Raw genomic sequence first — 14,934 nt, 5'->3', positions numbered from 1 at the left:
TTAAGAACAGGGGTGTAACATACTGACCTTCAGAAACAATTTTAATCGCTTGTTAGAGTACTTGGTAATCGTGGGCTTTAATCTTAAACTGTTTGTAAGTTCTGTGTAGGGGTACAAATCAGTAATATTATTCTTGGTTAAATGTTTGGCAGGCTATAGATGTGCCAATATCCCGTGGCGAATCCATGCAAATGAAAACATTTGCCATGGTTTACTGATGATGATTCAAGGACTAAAGCTCAACTCTTCAATGGAGGAGTTTGGGCATCATGAGGTACAACTTCGGAAGCCGCGTTGGGCTTCAAGTGACTGTCAGTTTTATTTATATGGATAATGGAAGTCTCTATAATAAACACAAATGATCTTAGCGTTTAGTATGTTTGTATTATACAGAAAGTATCACTAAATAAAAACAGATAAGTCCCATTGTTCTAACCACAACATTGTTAGATGGAAATTAATAAGATATGCTCACTGACGTTCTGTTATTTGGAATTGTAATTATAGATGTATATAAATATCGATGTAAATTCACGTGTCACAAATGTGATATTCTAACATATCAACATGATTTTTATCAGTGTATTGTTTTGAAAAATCAGTAGACGATCTAGGGGAGGGAATGCCCGCTTTGTTCACAAACATCAATGAATATATATGGGATTTTCACAAACTTCTATATGTCGCGATAATGTGAAATGGATTGTTACAGTGGTCACAAACATTTTTGTGTAATATTAATCCCGTGGGACATAAGTTTTAATTGAGATTTGCTTGAAATCGTATAGGAAAAAAATTATATAATATATATTTACGTACTGATAGGCATTTTTATTTATAGTGTAGACAGTAAACTTTACTATATAATTGTTAAAGATATTTAAATTTCATTTATTTTCAATGTGTAATAGTAATATGCATTTAAACGTTACATAATAAAAGACTGTCACGAAAATGTCGAAACAAAGCGGATGAAAGAAATGTTTATCATAGAGTATCAATGATTATTAATGCTTTGATGAGGAGGGGAGCATTTAATGACCAATAGCAGCTCCGGTATTAGAGTAAAGGAAAATATCATTATAAAACGCGATCTATTTTATGTTACATAATATAATGTAAACGTTGATATTATTGACACATAATGCCACTGTTGTTGTTGTAAACGTAGCGCCTAGAGTATAGACAATTAGTAATGTCACGCGGCGAGACCGAATGAGAATTGTCCATAAACTGGAGAACTATGTTTTCGATTTCAAAACATTATTTCGTGTCTTCCATATTGTTAATTTCAGACATGAATCCCCCTTATACATCCACTGATAATAAAACTAATAAACACGTTTTAATTTAATGCATTGCATTGCTCTTAATTTCGTGAATGCTAACTGATTTATCACTATAATATAAATACAGCAGATTAAAAATATTTTGCTTAATGCAAATACGACCGTTTTCACATGTACGAGTTATCTGAAATCAACATTATAAATTATGTCCTAAAATGTACATAATATGTCACAATTTGGTCGTTGTTCAGAAAAATTATAACTCTGATATGAACAAAGCTGCGGATATGATATAAGTATTGGTGCAAACGTCATATTTGTTCTTACAATTTAAATTGTTTTCACACGCTTAATACCCACAACCCCGTTCATTCCAGTGTCATAATTTCTTTAAATCGGGACTTAATTGTGGTTCAACCTGCGTTTTGTTGATCTCATACCTTCTCTGATATGCATAGTTCACAGTTTAAGAATCGCGAAGGTCTAGATAAATAATTCCAATATTTAACCATAGAAATTAACAGGCATTTGTTTAGATATATGTACTAAAATGGACTTCGAAATCACATCTCAAAAATTATAGACAAGAAACAAAATAATTAATTATACCTCCTGTATTGATTACTTAAGTGTGACATTACTGTAATGAAATATTTGTTCCTTTAGTATCATCTGAAAGACATGTTTATAAAAAAAAACTTGTATAGGTGGCACACACAAAATGTTACAAGAGCAAAGTCATTATGAGCTTCTACTAGTGTCCTAGCAATGTTATAACATGGCGTATAACAGTAAATGTTGGTATTTTATGACAGACGAACACACGTATAACCCTATAATTAAAGATGCGAATATTAAGATTAAAGCTACCTGCGCACCGATACCTTTCTCTCTTGAATGATAAGTGATCCCAAAGCAATAGTCACGTGATGTCCCCCCTGCGAAAATATCGTAAATGTAGCCTTTCGTATTGTTATATTTGTGGAGTAGTTTAATAGCTTGTTGGGCTGTTGACGGAAGTTTTTAACACGTGTGTATTTTCTGTGCTCAGCAAAGCGTTGCTTGAAGAAGAATTACCAAATGTTATTAAAATATTTAAGTAATGTTAATATTTCATTCATATAGTTTATGAAGTATTTTGTGTCCATAAAACAATTAACATTTTATGGGTTGATTCATTGATGTTATAATTACGTAATTCATTTATAAGGTTGCTGTAAGAGATTAAAACATTATTTTGTAAAAGTGCTCCTGACGCACACCTCTGGTTCGCCATTCTGTTTATTTCTTCGCATGGTGGGAAGAAAACACTTCCATGTCTATATTTTTCATTTCAGGCATTGGTATTATGTGCGTACATACAGGTTGTGCCAGAAAGATGTATATACACATTATAATATGAAATGCTAATCTTATGCGTTTATTTATTTTTGTGGTCATTTTGCATATACATTTACAAAACACTAATTAATTTGAAAATTAGTGTTTGGACTTCCTGTTTAGCATAATATATTAAAGCGACTGGTTACAATCTGGGTGACAGGAATACCAATATTAAAAGGAGCAGGAATATTTCTCTTCACCAAGGTGACCACTCATCTTCATCTAATGCCTAGATGAGGAGTGCGTGGAGCTATACCTCCACTCCCCCATACGTCTTTATTTTTCACTTTTAAAATTAAAACCGCTTTCAGTGACGGTTAGGCAGTGTATGTAAGCTGCTTCTACATTTGTGGAGGGATAAATTATTTGTAACAACTTTTTACATTACGATCTATATTCCACGGATGTGTGTTCATTTGTGCAAGGAGTTTTGACGTGTTCGCGTGCTTGATTGCACATTGTTCCTTACGTATCCGCTGGTCTGTAAGTTGACTGACACCAAGAGCCGTAGTACCTATTTCACAGAATTCATACATTACGTCGTAAAATTTTTCAGTCATATTTAATAGAGGATTCTCAAAATGTGTGTCATATGTTACCCGCCAATGTGGTATACAAGGCCCATGTAAATTATTGTAACTCTGTATGATAACAAATAGTTGCCTCATGTCAGAAAACCACTTTGTTAATATCGCCAATACTTGGCCGTGATCAACGTCAAATCCAGAATTAGGACGAGTCTAAGACGGACACGAAACCTGATAATGAAAGACTGGTCTCGCTAGATCAGAGTCAAGTAACTCATCCACTAAGGACTAATATTGCTAAAGGAAATTATGAAAAAAATATGTGAACCTACTCTAATATGATATTTGTATCAAAATTCGAAAAATGTTTTGATAGAAATACATTGATGTAATTTTTATACGAAAAGAGGCTTCAACAATTTGGGAAATACTGTTTCGTTCCAACATGGTAGAGATCGTGTTAAAATATTTCACACTCTTCCACTAGACGGTAATGGTAAATGAACATCTTGTTTCATAAATTGTACAACACATCTTGTGCGTGATAAGAAAGTTTGAAACTCAAATTTCCAAGATTACAATATTGTCATTAAATCTATATTTTGTTGGCCACTATCCCATTGTTTTAATACAGTATATTTTATACAGACTTCATTTCGGAGATTTATTCTGCTTCTGTTTTTAGGTTATTGGTCGTCATTTTATTATTTTTTTTAAAATGAGAAGACAGGAAAAGCAAAGCTAACTCAGGAAGTCAGTGTAGTCCTATAAAAATATATCGTAGATAATCGACATGTAAATATAATATTGATGCAATCAATCTATTAGTCACAAACCTTCTAAGAAAAAGCACGCATTGTAAAAAGTATGAATACTACATTCTTTAAACGGGCTACACTTTAACATAATGGCGGACCAGGCAAAATAAATTTTCATACACATAACTTGACATTTCAGTAATTTAACAATTAATTATAATGTAATGTACGGTTTGTATTTTAATTGAGCTGTGTTTCTCGTACGCTTAATAAATTGATGTATACTGAAACTTCGATGCATATCACATTCAACATATCATACTAATATTTAAAGTGTTACTTAAAGAAACGCAATCTCGGTGTGATTGGTTGAGTTGACAAGTCTATTGATCATGTTCACAAAATGTTCTGTTTGCATGTTATCCAAGTTTTCTCTGATATATGGACTTGAGGAATATAAGATTATTATAGATTTTCATGCAGTATAAGAAAACGCAAACACACGTCATATAGGGGCCTAATACTATTGAACAAAAATCTAAAAGAGGAGAGTAGAGGTAAGTGATAAAACTAAAGACGGAGAGGAAAATGTGGGTGTAGAATGCAATAAATAATTAAACTTCTATTTTATTTCGATGTAAAAAAGTTATAGAAAACCCTGCTAATTGTTTCCTTACAATGTGAAGACAAATAATTAGACGTTTATCACTAAATGATTAATGTAGAGAACCAACAAATGTAATGATGTGAAAATAGACTGTGTATTACATTATTATAATAATGACAACTGTAAAACATGTGTTTTAGTAGTGAACTGTTTACCACAAACAGACAAAATATAGAAATGATACTGAAATATAAAGTTCATTGCGTTTAATTTATTACCAGTCATGCCCGGGGCACCTCGTCTCAAATAATCCTGCAAAATGCGGATGTGAGGACCGAAGGAGAGACGAGAGTTTAATAAATCAACTATGCTCACATTTATAGACACCAGCTCATCCTAAATATATACAGGCTTTTAAAGTAGCCACTTGCAGATGTCTTAAGGATTACAGCCTGAAGAAGGAAACAATATATTTCTCCGAAACCCTTTTTAATTTTTTTCAAGACCAAGGCTTTACTTTTTATTCTATTTTTCAGCACAGTTTCGGTTGGCTGAGGACTAACACATGGGAAGAAACTAAGATGGAGTAAAAATATAACGTATTTATGTGCTTGACAATGGCAATGATTTCACCACCATTTATCAGACATTCGGCAGATAAACTGACATTAAAGTCTACAGAGGTAGTTCGATAAGAATCAGGTCTACAATTGTCCCTTGCGAAATAAGCTTTTGTGTTATATAACAAGGGAATATGCTATTACAAATATATAAAACTCTTTATTGAATTCAAAATGCGTAAAAAATATTATACAGTTAATAGATTATATATACAGGCAAGCTGATATTTTCAAGAAAATACAGAAAACTGTACACCAATTTGTCATGTGAAAATTTAGATTCAGAAATGCCATTGATATTCTTGTAAAGCTATTATGATGACAAGAATACACAAAAAAGTAAAAATTGCACTGTAAAATAGTCATCAAGTTACGATTCCATTATCCAAGTCTGGAAAACCACACACTTTGTATTAATGCCCAGCTCAAGATTTCTCATACCTAAAACATTGAACTAATGTACTATATATACACGATTAAGCGAAATTAACAAAATTCGAAGTTTAGGGTAGAAGAGAAAACATGCAGACAATGTAATGATGCAATATATTATACAACTTAAGACTCACACATGAATACTTGCAAAAACCATGACAGAACATATGAGGCAAACTGTGAAATCTCACTTCACTGAGGTAGGATATTTAATGCAGGAAATGGTTACAATTTTTGGTCAAATAAAAAATTTCACAAACAGCTGCTTCAATTATAAAGTTGTTCTGAAAAACAAAGATCCCTTATGCGACAGATGAGATACAATTTAACATTAAAACTTGACGAAACGTTGGGTCTTTCTTTACTGTGTTTCAGGTGGATAACTGTAGCTTCCAAAAAAATACGAAGTATTTCAGATTAAGAACTGCTAGGGTAATCATTAATTAAAGATAAAATAAAATAATCGAAACAGTAATAGGAATCTCCATCAATAATTTTAAAATTTTTATCTTCAAAATCTCCAAAAATGAGTGGAGTTTAGTGAAACGCTATGACCTTTTTAAAATATATATATATAAAAATTTGAATACAAAATGGCATTTATGATAACTAAGAACTTTCAGACGTCTCACGTGACTCGTGTTAATAACTTACGTAACTAAAATCTTTATTATAACGCAAATTTTAAAAAACTTATCGAGCGTAATAGTATATTTCATTCCAACATACTATCACGGAAGTTAAAGAAAATATAAATCTGAATACTTCAATTTGACCGGATAATGAAACCTACGTAATTAATACACATAACCCCCATTGCTTGCATAGTTTTGCCCTATAGTTGCTGGAACCCCGTAACTCCTTGACGGTGCGCCTCCTTGAGACGATTTACTCGACGAGCTGAAATATCCTGAAGCCCTTGATGGCCCAGATGCTGGTGCCCCATAATTCTGGGATGGCGGGGCAGGGGGAGCACCGTAATTTCCAGAAGGTCTGGATGGAGCGCCATAATTTTGAGATGGACTTCCAAAGAAACCCGACGAAGCACTTGGAGCTCCGTAATTTGATGTAGGTGTTGAGGGAGCGCTGTAGGTGGTAGCTGGTCCTAAAGGAGCACTATAGCTTTGAGATGTCGAAATACTAGGAGCGCCATAACTACCGGAAGGAACTGCGCTCGGAGCACTGTAATAGCTTGGCTGTCTGGATGGTACTCCGTAACTCTGTGATGGAGCACCACCTCCAAAAGATCCAGAGCTGCCAGGGGCGCTGTAGGTTTGTGAAGGGTTTCCTCCACCAAACGAACCGAATGCTTGGGCTGCGTAATTACTTGGTGGCGCTGAAGGGATGGAAGGAGTTCCATAACCTTGAGATGGCGCTCCACCGCCAAACGATCCAGAGGGGGCTCTGGGAGCTCCGTAGTCTGAAGAGGGACCAGCGGGCACTCCGTAGCTGGTAGATGGCGGGGCAGGGGGATGTGGAGCACCATAGGTTCCGGATGGCGTGTATGGTCTACCTGACGGCGCTGCTGGTGCACCATAGCTGGAAGATGGTGCTCCAAAGCTTCCAGTTCTGGAACTACTGTATGATCCGGATGATACTGACGGGGTTCCATACGACGAAGATGGTTGTGATGGTGCGCCATAGCTCGGTGAAGGACCACCACCAATGCTTCCACGCCCAACAGCGGAAGCTACGTAAGTAGATGATGGAGAAGCGGGAGCACCATAACCCGAAGAAGGGGAACCTCCAGTGAATCCAACACTCGGAGCTCCATAATTTGACGATGGAGCGACACCACCTCCAAATCCACCGCTAGGAGCTACATAACCGGATGAAGGTGAAGACAGGCTGGCATAATTGGAAGAATGGTCGTCATTTCCGCCTCCGAATCCACCATTTGGAGCTCCATAACTCGACGAAGGAGTACCACCACCTCCAAATCCTCCACTTGGAGCTCCGTAACTGGACGAAGGAGTGCCACCACCTCCAAATCCTCCACTTGGAGCTCCATAACTCGACGAAGGAGTGCCACCACCTCCAAATCCACCACTTGGAGCTCCATAACTCGACGAAGGAGTGCCACCACCTCCAAATCCTCCACTACCAGATGCGTAACTCGACGCAGAAACACCACCTCCTCCTAATATGCCACTAGGGGCTCCATTAGAAAAAGATGGAGTACGACTTAATGCAAATGCTGCACTAGGAGCCCCATAGCCAGATGAAGGGATGCCACCTCCGCCTCCACCAGAATATCCTCCAGCGCCGAAACTGGAACTTCCTCCGACTGTCAGAATCAGTGATGTAGATTACAAATTAATATGACCACAATAAGGTTATTTGTAACATTATTTATGCTCTGTTCACGATGTGTGTGGAGTAGGCATCAAAAAATACTGACTAGAGAGCGATATTAAGTTCGTAGAATGAGTTGATGTCATGACGGCGAATTAATTGTTTACTAAATACTGAGTGACGTAGACCTGCACTATTATTATTGATGTACAAAATGCACAAAAATTAAATGTTACGAAGACGTTACTGGGCTAAACCTAGAGAAGAGACAATTCGAGTCATAGTTAGGTCGATATTTAATTTGTAGTAAGAAAGAATTATTAGCACATATTCCGTAATGTCATGGTTTTCAGCATTTACGGTTCATTGCAGATGACGTATTTACGTAATGTCATCAGGAAGTAAAGCTACTGAGTGGATCATATGTTAATCACACAGATAGCATTCAAGTAACTCAAGAACTTTTTCAAGTGATATTACGAGCCAGCTACTACCGCTTTCATATTCACTTTGCAGAAGAGTGAGAAAATATTTAGGCGATCAGAGCTAAGGTGTTTTGTCAACAAAGGCACAGAAAGAGTGTTTCAGGTTTACGTCTTCAATTAATTCACTTTAATTAACTAAAATAAGCTCGTACTACAGTCAATAAAATTTCCTACCAACCACAAAAGGTCACCTCACATATTTCAATTGATATTTTCGAGAAACATCATTTTATAAAAAAATAAAAGAATTTGACATAAGTCACTTTAACTTTGAGTAGTTCATAAGTATCATGTTCATAACATTTTAAAACATTTTAATACCTGTAATCTGTTTTGTTATCGGAATGAGATATGTTAGGTGTTAATTACTACTAGTTTTCTTCTCATTAATATTTTATCATCATTATCATCGCTGTAATAATCTGTTACGTATTTCACAAATTCACGGTTCGTTCCGCTATGATGGGAACCAAGAAAGCGTAGCGATAAAAAATTTAAAAAAATACATGGTAATAAACTACACATGAACATCTGCCCTTTATCTTAAGGCCAAAGATTGTTATGTCTGTACCTTCAATATAACCAGGACCCTCACATTTGTAACACAGAACATCGCAGAGATATCCGCTAAGGTTAGAGTGACACTTTAAAATTTAGGCAGCGACCACGTGCACCGAAGGCTTCTGAGATGGCCTTCCAAGTCAGAACGGAATAAAACTTCGACGTTTCGGAGATTGTACCATTACCAATACAATAAAATATTAAGATAAAAGCATACACATACTGGATCTGATATAGAAATAAATAAATTAGTAGCTAATTCCAAGGAGCAGAGTCCTTCTTGAGAAGTTGGTACTACACCCAGCTATACAGGAAATTCCAGCATTTATAAAACCCGAAGTTTCATAATGGTTTTCGAAAGATTCATCAAAGTCTCTGGCCCTGCATAACATTCCGTGATATTCTACGCTATGCAATGTACAGCTGTTAGTTCCCAGCGTAAACCTCAAGTTTCAGGCCCACCCCTCGTCGGCTGTCTGTGACTGCTTAATCAATACATTCGCAGGTACCCTCTATATCTATAGGCATTCTTCTCCTTCTACAAAAGAAAGACTAAAAATGGCGGTTATGTAAGGCATTCAAAGACAAAACAAATTGGTGACAAATTATGTAACCCTTCTTCAGATACACTCATAACGCCACGTTAAAATCAACCCAAAGATGCAACCGACCGATCTTGTTTCGTATTTGAAATTTTCCGGAATCAAATCTCGGCTTGGAAACAGGTTGTCCTGACCGTGGTTCTTTGTGGTTTTATTCAGTCCCTCCAGGCATGTGCCAAGATAGTACTTTAAACTAGGCAAGAACAGCTTCCTTCTTTATTTAAAACTCAATATTCTTCTTACATTGAATTAAATTTGCATTCACTTACGTTCTTCTTATCAAGTACCACATAAATATGACATGAATAATTAAGTTCTTACTCAGGTAAAAAGAAATAACAAATACATACAAAACAAACATTGAATCTGCTTCTAAGATGTTAAGACAATTAGTCTAATGGCTCGATTATCAAAAATCTTTAATCAATTTTTTACGAAGGAAGGGGCATGTAGCGCGCATGGATGGGACAAGAGGTGTGCACCGGGTACTGGTTGGGAAGCCTGAGGGGAAGAGACCGCTGGGGAGACCTAGACGTAGATGGGAGGATGATCTCAGGCGGGATATATGAGAGATAGGAGTTGAAGGAGACTGGATTTTGTTGACCCAGGACAGGGTCCGGTGGAGGGCTTTGGTTAATTCGGTGATGAACCTTCGGGTTTCGTAAGCCATCTGGTTGGTTGGGTCCACTATTTGGGAAGCCTGAGGGGAAGAGACCTCTGGGGAGACCTAGACGTAGATGGGAGGATGATCTCAGGCGGGATATATGAGAGATAGGAGTTGAAGGAGACTGGATTTTGTTGACCCAGGACAGGGTCCGGTGGAGGGCTTTGGTTAATTCGGTGATGAACCTTCTGGTTCCCTAAGCCATCTAGTTGGTTGGGTCCACTATTTGGGAAGCCTGAGGGGAAGAGACCTCTGGGGAGACCTAGACGTAGATGGGAGGATGATCTCAGGCGGGATATATGAGAGATAGGAGTTGAAGGAGACTGGATTTTGTTGGCCCAGGACAGGGACCGGTGGAGGGCTTTGGTTAATTCGGTGATGAACCTTCTGGTTCCCTAAGCCATCTAGTTGGTTGGGTCCACTATTTGGGAAGCCTGAGGGGAAGAGACCTCTGGGGAGACCTAGACGTAGATGGGAGGATGATCTCAGGCGGGATATATGAGAGATAGGAGTTGAAGGAGACTGGATTTTGTTGGCCCAGGACAGGGTCCGGTGGAGGGCTTTGGTTAATTCGGTGATGAACCTTCTGGTTCGGTAAGCCATCTAGTTGGTTGGGTCCACTATTTGGGAAGCCTGAAGGGAAGAGACCGCTGGGGAGACCTAGACGTAGATGGGAGGATAATCTCAGGCGGGATCTATGGGAGATAGGAGTTGAAGGAAACTGGATTTTGTTGGCCCAGGACAGGGTCCGGTGGAGGGCTTTGGTTAATTCGGTGATGAACCTTCTGGTTCCCTAAGCCATCTAGTTATATCCTTATTTAATTTAAGTAAACACTTCTAGAACTACAAATTTTTCTATACTAAGAAAATAAATTTGTAATTGTAAGCAATATAAAGTACAGACTTACTCTCTCGCTTGACTAGAGCAGTTGTTTTATAAGCCAAAGCAGTTCCCAAGATGCACCAAGCTATCAAAGCACCCTGAAACAACGAAACACATCCTCATTAATTAACTGCATGAGTCTCTTTACATGAGTTTTCGGTAATAGTGTTTTTGTATATCTACGTCTTTATTCAATATTATGAGGAGCATCAATATCCCATCCGCGGCCACAAGTAGAAGCTACACTGACACATGTCACCTTTTCAACTCCGTGTTCGACACATTAAGAAAAGTTATGATGTTCACTAAGAAACTGAACGGGAATTTATACGTTTCACGTTTTACACGTTTTCGATTTTCACGGCGATTCGCAGGTAAGCAACCCCCGCGTATAACGAGAGTCGCCTGTGTTGTCAATGGTGAACAATGTCTTCCACTTCTCTCACACTGTTACAAGAACAGACATCTTCATCGTGAAGGTGTCTAACAACTGCTGAGATAATTTGAAGAACGGTAAGCGTGGAAAAACGTTTTATGTACACGCGTGACAGGAAAAAACACGTGAATGAGAGGATAATTAAGATAATTAAACAATTACATTTGAGGAAGTATTCTATCAGGATATGGACTGATTTGAAATTTTATATCCGAAGTAGCATAATTTTGTTTCAAAGTCAGTATATTTCAGTTTATTTCGCCCATGACTGAAATAATAGTTGACACAGCTTCAATATTCAAACCTCAAGAATTAGATCACATTCTAATGTTAATACAAAAGCTAATTTAAATTCTAAAACACCAAAGATGTCATTCACATCACGGGCAATGAATTTAGCTCGGTAAATGCATCATGTATTACGACAATGGTATCCAAAGTCACTGTTGCAACAATATGATAAAAAGTGTTTATAGACGTTACACACAGACAGTCAAATATGGGAGGGACACATAAAGTGTTCTTCGCTAACGCTAAAAAGTGAAGAACATCTAAAAGAGTTACCGCTAGGCTAACCTCCTGTACCTCATTAACACAGCGGGCAAACTTTCGTGACATTCTCTTGTTCTGTTATATTACAATGCCTTTTTTGTTGTTGTTAACTTTCTCGAAACAGAAACTGCTTTACAACTGTGACCACAGCTTTTATGAATACATGCAAATGAGCCTGAAAGCGCATTGTTTGGATACATTTCCTTACTATGTGTTACTCTCAGGCGTGTCTTGTTGATACACTGCAACGGGGTGAGGGGAGGGCGAGGAGAAAAGCTGAGGGCTTTGAATATCGAATTTTATGCCTACAATCTTTCACGTGTACATATTTCTCTACGGAACTGTTTGTGGAGTGTAGGAGAATTGAATGCGTCATATTCAGTTGTCATTGTCTATGATTGAAAACCAACATTTGTAGCAGATTCCTTCTTCAGAGGAATGGTCGATCTGATGATCAAGACATCCCTTGAATTCTATGGAACCAGAAAGCTAACCGCGTTCACAAAATCTGACACGTTGGCTTCCATGAAGGTTACCGGTGAGTCCCATGAGAATAAATTTTATTACCGCGAGAGACACCGCTGGGTCACAGTCAAGGATTACCTAGATTTTATTCGTGGCTCACTTTTCGTAGAATGTAATAATGTATTTCTAACACGACAGATGGGACAGGAAAGATTCACGAGATTTGCGAGGGTCACAGTAAGACTTCTGAATTCTTTTTTGTCGGCGAAGGGTGAGAAACACCGGTGGGTCACGAGGCAAGATTTACGCCTTGTAAAATCGCTTTGGAGCCGATGTGCTAAGTAAAAGTACGCTGAGTGTACACTTAACACGAACTAGAATGGTACTTGTGATTCACTTCCGCTGTGTCAGTGACGTAAGACAAGTATCTACTTGATGTTTTCTCTCAAAAGAACGACTAAGCTCAGAACAGACTCTTTTTCAAACACCCACATTCACGCGGAGCCTCGCGCTATTAAATTTCTGTAGGTGTAAGACTATGTAAGAATCAAATCTATAAAACTTTGATTCTTGGAATTTTATTTAAGTATTTTAAATCGTAGCTCCACATTTATTCATTATCCTCCAATAAAAACGACGAGAAATTTAAATTATTTAACGTAACTTTTGTTATAACGGCTGTAAACGATCGACACTGGTTACTACATCGATTAGATTCATATCTATCCACTCTTCATGTCAACACACGTTACCATGGTGACGTTTAGAGACCAATATTTAAGTTCTCAGATAATGTAATGCATTGTACACGCAAGCAAAAGGGAAAGTGTAATTATCCTGTGGCTGAACATTACAACATTAAGACGCACTCCAGTGTAACAAAGTTAAATTCGTTTTTCTTACTGAGGAAAATCTAAACTTGTATGCTTCAACATATATTATTTCCAGTTCAATTGTTATAAAGAATATTTTAAGTCGAGAGACATTTAAATTGAGAAAATTTATCCATTCTGCTGATACCTATTCTAGACTTTAAGGAAGATAACGAGTATCTGTAAGCTGCGTATTAACAATAATTATTACTTGGTGAGAGTTAAACCAATCAGCGTCAATCAGTCTTCGATATTCTTACCATTAACTTTCTCCCTCGACTTTCACAGTTTAAAGCAATTGTTTTACGAGTTAGCTTTTCAGACATTTGTTTTTAAGGGCATTTTAACATGTTTTTTAAGTGACGTATATTTACGAGACAAACCTTACACAGTCAAGCAAGGGACTTAATTGTAGATGTTAAATTATTTCAAAAGAAAGGCTAAGAGTTTTACCTTGTGCTATTACTAGCATTACTATGCATGACTAGCTGAAGTATGGCGACCCGAAACGTCGTAACTGTCTTTCTTTCGGCACGACAAACCAACATTAAACTTGCCTTCATATTCGAATTCTAGTGTAGTATTTATAGACTGCAATAGCAAAGCTAACCACGAAAAAGTTTAATCAGAATAGCCAATCTCTGGGCTAAGACTTAAACTCGGGACCTCCCGAATACGAAGCACGAGTGAAGTCTATCATATATGAAACTAAGGGAACCGAATTGGTTGTCGGCATTTGTATTCGAATTGAAAAAATAGTAGAAACACGCACTTTGGGAGCGTCAGTACACGCCACCTTTTCTCAAATCAAACACAAAAATATTTCTCGAAAACAGCCCATAATAACTACTCACTTTTTTTTTTTGAAATGTATGCTCATTAAGAAAAGTTTGTACATTAATATGTCAAGCAGCGAATTCTACCAAATCTCATGAAAGGATCTTCGATATGAATCAGTATCCAGCAGAGAATCGAAATTTTAATCGACGTCACAGACAGGGCGTTATAATTATTTCAGCTTTCCATAAAAATTCGTACAAATGGTAATTAGAAATTCGTAAAAGCTGCTACAATTTTTTGATTTGCATTTATCAGGGCGTTGAAGTTGTTACTGGTTTTCTAGAACACTGTACTGATGGAGGCAGTATATTCCTGCGAAACGTTAGTACCCAATTACAAGTCTACACGGTGTTACCACCCAGAATATCAATACCGACATATTACAAATTTTAATTCTCTACTGTATCTCACAACTCACCATTGTCCAACACGACACCATCTTGAAAGATGGCTCAGAAAACAATCTGAAAACACAAACAACTGACTTAGACGAATGTTGTTATGTGATACTTGAAGAATGAATACTAATTTTCCCTCGAGATGGAAAGAACAGTTGACACTGATCACAGCAGAACCTCGGCAGACCTTGTCTGATATATATCCAGGGATGTTGTGGTTCTCGGTGAATCTACCACCTCTCACTTTATATATATACCAGCA

At 37.3% G+C, this 14,934-nt stretch overlaps 2 protein-coding genes across 3 annotated transcripts in view; one reads left to right on the top strand and one right to left on the bottom strand.

Moving 5' to 3' along the window:
* The window catches only part of ChT (choline transporter), a 23,865-nt gene extending 19,046 nt beyond the window's left edge, over positions 1–4,819 (top strand). For both annotated transcript variants that reach the window (XR_015534909.1, XM_087347775.1), the window contains exon 13: positions 153–4,819. Coding sequence is in view for 1 of the 2 variants with exons in the window: in XM_087347775.1 (XP_087203901.1) it covers positions 153–218 (66 nt within the window). In the remaining variant the exon portion in view is untranslated. The remainder of the gene's footprint in view (positions 1–152) is intronic.
* Positions 4,565–14,934, bottom strand: LOC110832665 (uncharacterized). Its single transcript, XM_022069872.2, has 3 exons — positions 14,693–14,934; positions 11,135–11,207; positions 4,565–7,906 (listed from the first exon to the last, which is right to left on the bottom strand). Exons 1-3 carry the CDS (start codon positions 14,711–14,713, stop codon positions 6,417–6,419), a joined length of 1,584 nt encoding a protein of 527 aa, XP_021925564.2. The 5' UTR covers positions 14,714–14,934; the 3' UTR covers positions 4,565–6,416.

The sequence above is a fragment of the Zootermopsis nevadensis genome, unplaced genomic scaffold, assembly GCF_977971745.1.
Source record: "Zootermopsis nevadensis isolate Lab colony 2312 unplaced genomic scaffold, Znev_1.0 Znev_ptg000012l, whole genome shotgun sequence".
NCBI classification, from domain to species: domain Eukaryota; kingdom Metazoa; phylum Arthropoda; class Insecta; order Blattodea; family Termopsidae; genus Zootermopsis; species Zootermopsis nevadensis.
This window is presented reverse-complemented; position numbering and strand designations above follow the sequence as displayed.